The sequence below is a fragment of the Megalops cyprinoides genome, chromosome 4, assembly GCF_013368585.1.
Source record: "Megalops cyprinoides isolate fMegCyp1 chromosome 4, fMegCyp1.pri, whole genome shotgun sequence".
Lineage (NCBI taxonomy): Eukaryota > Metazoa > Chordata > Actinopteri > Elopiformes > Megalopidae > Megalops > Megalops cyprinoides.
The window spans coordinates 21824902-21831294 of NC_050586.1; the positions used below are offsets into that span (position 1 = coordinate 21824902).

A 6393-nucleotide genomic window follows, 5' to 3' on the forward strand; every position below is an offset into this window, starting at 1 on the left:
TTTAAGAATGGAAGTTTTCTGACTGATTTGTCAGGAAAATGTGTTTAGACTGGTCTTTTTCGATACTCAGCATTTACATTTGTCAGCTGTAAATGTTGAGTATTGAGAAACCCTGTGTTCAAACACATGATTACAGATGCAATTCTCCAATACTCAAGCTAATGATCCTGCATTTGTTGCCATTGTAACAAGCAAGGCTAAATTTTAAACTTGTTTCGAGACACAGGAGCTTCAAATCCCACCACAGCCATTTCTGGTGCTTTTTTCCACCCTCAGCATGTCCTGTAGCAACAACCAAATTTCTGCCCCTAAATAAGGGATCCTGAGAAGACTGCATTATCTCAACAGACATTTATCTCTAAATTAAACATACGATGTATTGTCCATAACATTTACAAAGTTAGCTGACATAAGAAGACAGCCTTTTCAAATGGACCCCATGGATCGCACTGAGAAAAACACCATAACGTATCCATGTGGCTAACCTGTGGCATGAAAAGTATATTTTGCTGAAAAGCTGTCGCCTGAGGGAGGTAAAGAGACAGGTGGTGCACTGGGCAAGTGTTTGCTAATGAGAGTTAAATAGAGGTATATATAATAGGAATGTGGACAATAGGAACAAAAACATGCTGGGCGGAGTGAAATTCGAGCCCATCAATAGATGTCAGGTGAGCATCTCAGTCTGTTCACAGAGCCCAGGTGTTAGCCTCTTGTTGCCTGACCCAACAATGATCACTCTCACACAAATCACATATCTTTGATGAGCCAACAATGAGAAGAAAACCTTGCCTATGAGCTTCAAGACCGGCAATCACTTCAGAACCCGACAGTGACCAATCTCCACTGGCAGCATTATGTTTCTCCTCGCATGTTAAACTACAGGAAATGCAGATCCAGTTAGATCCAGTTCCAGTCAGGAAATGCAGATCCAGTTGGGGATTGGACTGAGTCAGCTGCAGTTCAACTTGTCCCTCTCCAAGCATCCACAAAACATTTATGAGGTATAGCTTTCACTTGTGTCTAATTTTAGAAATGAAGGCCCCCCCATTGGTACTGCATCCCTCTTGAGCCGAGCAATTTTCTGCCACATTAAATGCATTTAAGAGTGACAGGAATAGTGAGAAGGACAAAGTCGAGGGAGGGGGGGATGTAATAATATTCTACTAATTGAACTAATTTTAACATTTTTGCTTTTCTGTCATGCTAATAAAGCACTACAGACATGAATGAAAACTACATTATAATATACCAGAGTAGCAAAAGATGGAAGGGCACAAATTATCTGTCACAGGCTGTACAGGCATTTGCTGGTGACTGAAAAGAAAGGTTTTTCTGTTGCAGTAATACTAACTTGTCCCACATTGACAATTTTTGCCACTTAAAATTTGGCTTTCAGTTGTTGTTTTTATTTATTTATTTATTTATATAAGACCAGCTACATTTTTGAAAGGTAAAGAAGGAAAGACATATCCATGTCCAACTTGGTCCAACTCCTGGTCTGCTGGACAGTTTGGGTTCATGTGAAAAGAAATTTGCCATGGAAGCAGTCTGAGGTCACATGGTCAGTACTCAGTGTCACATGTCATTGGGTGAAAAGTCAGATGAGCATTTGCCTGGCAGCCTGAATGAAATAGATTCCTCGCCTTGAGTGTCTTTAAGTTAGCCATCTGATGTGATGATGTGCATCCCTGTCAGGTATTTATGTGGAAATGGATGGAAATGGCTGTGTGCCACCCGAGAGTATAAAGCCATGTGGTTTTGAATTGTAATGGTAAAGCTAGTGTAGGATTACATAGTGTGAAGAGGGCAATCACTGTTTCTGGAGTGGCCAGTGTCAGGACTGAAAATGGAATAGAGCAGTGGTGTTAAGTGGCGGAAGTTAATTCACTTAGAGGATCTCAAACAACCAGTGTACTCTCATCCCCACCCACTGCCCATCTTAACCCTGAACATTTTACATACAACTTTAAGCAGAGTAGAGTGGTAGAGTTGAGGTGGCAGATGTCATTTTACCATCCATTCACCCACACTGAGACAGGAGTGTGATAATGGAGTATCCCTGGTTCTGTTTCCCCCGCTTTTTCTTGTTTCCAGAATCCGTCATCTGCCTGTTACCTTTCTTTCAAATCCTGACTGTATTTTCCTCTTTCTGTTTTACTCTATCCTTTAATTGCAAAACACACACACACACACACACCCTCATTCCACTGCTCTTCTCAGAAGCCAGTCTTCAGAGAGCAGCAATTATTTATTCGGTTTCCTTCTGAGTAAAGAGAGGCTTGGTTACCATAGCCACCAAACAGCAATGAATTTATTATCTTTTTTTCTCTTCAATTTCCCCCTCTTCTTTTACAGATTCTTTTTCTCAACAGTCTGTCATGGAAATATCTGCCACCCTCCTCTCTCCTCCTCCACCTAATCCCATCGCAGTCAAGGAGTGGGTACAGACCGTGTCTAAATGTAAAACCATATACATGTCTAATGTATTCTCACCCCCACATCTTTCAGTCGCATGGCTGGAGCCTGCAGCTACGACAAACATTCCCAGCTCCTATGCATACCTATTTCTTCACCTCACATCACCTACCAGCCTAGGACCAGCCTGTTGCAAAACCTTCACAGCAACGTTGTGACAACACATTAACTGCACAAGTGCTACAGTTCAGTTGTTTGCGTTTTTGATCCTTCCATCCCCATAATATACATTAAAACACTGTAACATGTCCTCTCAGGAATAGAGGTGTTGAGGGGACTAAGTGAGAGGAATTTGTATAGTGTAGCCAAATACATAAATTCAGTTCCTTCCAGCAAAAACATGACTTGTTACCTTTAAAACAATAAACGGACATAGACCCACACACACAATTACATACTGCTTCTTGAATGACTGGTTGCACCTATAATTAACCAGAATTTTCACTTCCTAACTGAAATCCCTCACAAGGATTGCCATATTTGACATGTCATGAAGAGCAGCAAAATGTTGCCTAACCCTGCATTTCTGCTATTTTATTCAGTGTGACTTGAGACCAGAGGACCACAACGCCACCTGCAGAAAGAGAGAGACACTGTTCCAACCAATCGATCAAGTTCTAATGATTTTTGGAAAATAGTGTACCACATGCACTGACTGTGGGACAGATTCATCTAGTGGCATGAAACAGGTGTGATTAGGAACAGTGTTAGATTAGTTGATTCTGAAGCAGAGAGTATGGATATAAACAGATCGCAAATAAATAATACAAATGAATCACTGACATGGAAAAGGCATAATATTTGTTGTAAGGGCCTTGAACTACTCTTGTCAAATTAGGTGCCTTTCTGGACTTGAAATGGCCCCAGCCCCAGTGATTTCAGTATTATGATGAGCTCTGTTTTCCTAGATATGCTGTTAACATGAGGGTGTCATTTTATTCAGATTGTGGATTAACTGGAAAGAGGAAGAGGAAAATCAATTATGCATCATGTCAGGAGAACATCAATTTCAGTACAGGAAATGTGGCAGCTAAAATGGTGGTTCAGGTTCAGTGACACCCCAAACCAGGTTGTGCTTTTAGAACAGGTCATATTTAAGCATGCCAGCCTCCAAAAACAGCCAGCAACTGTCAAATCATAAGTCACAATTGACATTCTCCATTGTAAATCATATCTGATTTCTGAAGACTCATTGTGTTCTTTGGAAATTAGTGTTCTGTGGAGATTTAGCTTGTTTTAATTTCAAACTACCTGAAGGTATAGCATGCTTGGGGGTTTTACATTAATTTTGCTATAAAGCAAATGCTATAGATGAACAACATAACCTTACCATTGAGCCTTTGGACAAGAGTCAAAGGTTTTTATCACAAATCCTGTTGTTAATTGCCCTAATTCAAGATCAAAACATGAGGAATAATAAATGATACATTGCAAGACAGGAACAAAAAGAAGACACACTTGTATACTTGATTGTCATTTTCATTGAATTAAATGCTGATAGAATACTTGACCTCAATTTTACATATTTACAGGCCAACACACCAGAAGTTAAAACTACTAACTGCTTACATTCCTTCTTTTCCTTATTTGTCTGTATGTCAAATGGATATGGAAGAAGCTGTAGGACAGCGATGTGACAGGACATATGTCCAAAGTTCTCTTGGACTGGTATGGTTAGAAATCCAGGCAAGAGAGTCTGAATAAATTCAGGCTTCCTCTTTCTCCTGTGTCTCACTATTGGTGGTATCAGTTGTATCACTGCCTGCTGTGGTTAATCACAGTCAGATCACAGAAATCGTCAAGAGTGTACAGACTACATTATAGAAAGAGCGGTGATGGTGTCAAGCATCCATAGCTTTCCCAATTTTTCCTTACTGTGTATTTTTGTATTTTACATGTAATTATTTTAATACATGGTTAAAACAAGTATTTCCTGGCAGTTCACACATTTGGCAAAAAGGCCGGCGTCGTATCCTAATTTCCTTACTTTTACGACAATACAGTAGGTGGCGATAGTGCAGTCCTCCTTAAGCGATTCCAAAGTAACCAAAACGCGTTATTAATTTTGGGTCTATTTACACCTCGTAGATAACCAGGAACACCGACCGTTTCTGCGGGAGACACGTACTTTTGGCAGCTAAGAGGGCGGCTAGTTGTTGTGATGTATCCAGTTTGTGCAAATCGTAACTGTAGCAATCTCCCTATTACATAGTAACGTGCGACTAAAACATTAATTAAATACTCTTAGCGAGATACGTAGCTTCGCAGTCTAACGTTACAGATTCAGAATACTGTCGCAACGTTAACTGGTTAGACAGTATTAGCTAAACTGCGTGCAGGCAGGTAACCAGCAAGATAATTGACAAGCTGCAAATCTAGACAGCAATTACTGGAAAACTGGACATTTTAGAACAACACTTTGCTTGCTTTGTTAGCTATCTATCGGCATGACCTAGTAAGTACAGTGTATATTAACCAACATGTCAGTCTAAGTTATCCGGGTAGCTACAAACAGTGTCTAAGATATCTAATGTCAACTAACAATTCACGGTTTCCAAATAACGTTAGCCAGCTAGCCAACTAATGTTAACTAAGTAACTAGCTAACTATTATGAAGATCATCCATTTCGTTCTGTGTTCTAAAAAAAAGAATTAATTTCCTTATTATTTTTCCCCCCACTAGAGTGACTTGGGTGACGACTGAATTGTTCCAAAGAAGCCAGTCATCTGCTTTTGGTAACTCATCGGCCGCTAGCTAGCTAACCAATGGACAAAGTTATTATCAACGATGCCAAGCGCACCTCAGTTGTCCCAAGACTCTCTGGTTTGGGGGAAATTACGGAATATCTCTACCTCAGCAGTGGCAGGGCTGCCAATGACCGCACAAAGGTCTCCGAGCTGAAAATCACTTGCATTGTTAACGCCACTGATAACGTCGAGAACACTCCAGTTCCCTCGGTGGAATATGTCAGAGTGCCGGTAACAGATTCCCCGTTCTCCCAGCTAAGTGATTATTTCGACACAGTCGCAGACAAGATACATTGTGTGGCGGAGCAGCATGGACGGGTTCTAGTGCACTGCAGCGCTGGCGTGAGCCGCTCAGCCACTCTGTGCCTGGCTTACCTCATGAAGTACCGCAATATGACGCTGGTGGATGCTCACGGCTGGGTCAAAGCTCGTCGGCCAATCGTCAGACCTAATAACGGATTCTGGAAGCAATTAATTGACTATGAGCTCAAGCTGCACGGAAGCGGGACTGTCAGAATGATAACGTCCCCAGTTGGAGAGATCCCAGATATATATGAAAAAGAAACCGCAGACCTGATTCCATGTTGAAATCATGCTGAAATGTTTAAGATAGCAACATGTAAAACATTTAACCAGTCAGTACGCTTTCTTATGGATCTTAGCTGGCCGCTAAAGCGTAGAGTGATTGACCCCTTTACACAGTTCTTGTCCACACACGAAAATTATTCTTCTGATAGCTTCAAAATATGGTCTGATTGATTAAAAAATGTGTTAGAGGACAATAAGCATGTGTTAACACCCAGACAGCAAAACTTTCCTGAAACAAAGATGCTATAGAATCTAGGTTGCTCACTCGATTAATTTATTGCAGGGATATTTTGGATGTTTTATGCAAGTCACTAATGCATTTTAGTTTGAGTATTTGATTCTTATACACTATTGCAGCACAACTGTAATTCTGAAATGTCCTTACCCTTTTATGGAGAAGTTTGAAAGTTGATGTATGCCGCTCAGGCACGCTGTGTAAAAGTTTATACAAATTGCTAATTTGTCTTGGTTTTGCTATTTCATGTTTTCTTGTACACTGTGAAAGCACATGTTTAGTAAAATTTTTGTACTTTTTAATTTTGTATAGATGATTTTAAAATAAATATTTGTGTAATAAATCAT

The 6393-nt window shown here is 40.3% G+C and overlaps 1 protein-coding gene across 1 annotated transcript; it reads left to right on the forward strand.

The window, feature by feature from the left end:
• The first annotated feature begins 4605 nt into the window (after positions 1-4605).
• zgc:153044 (uncharacterized protein LOC751678 homolog) lies at positions 4606-6393 on the forward strand. The gene is made up of 2 exons (XM_036527694.1): positions 4606-4930; positions 5159-6393. The coding sequence occupies exon 2, from the start codon at positions 5242-5244 to the stop codon at positions 5809-5811; it is 570 nt and encodes a 189-aa protein (XP_036383587.1). The 5' UTR covers positions 4606-4930; positions 5159-5241; the 3' UTR covers positions 5812-6393.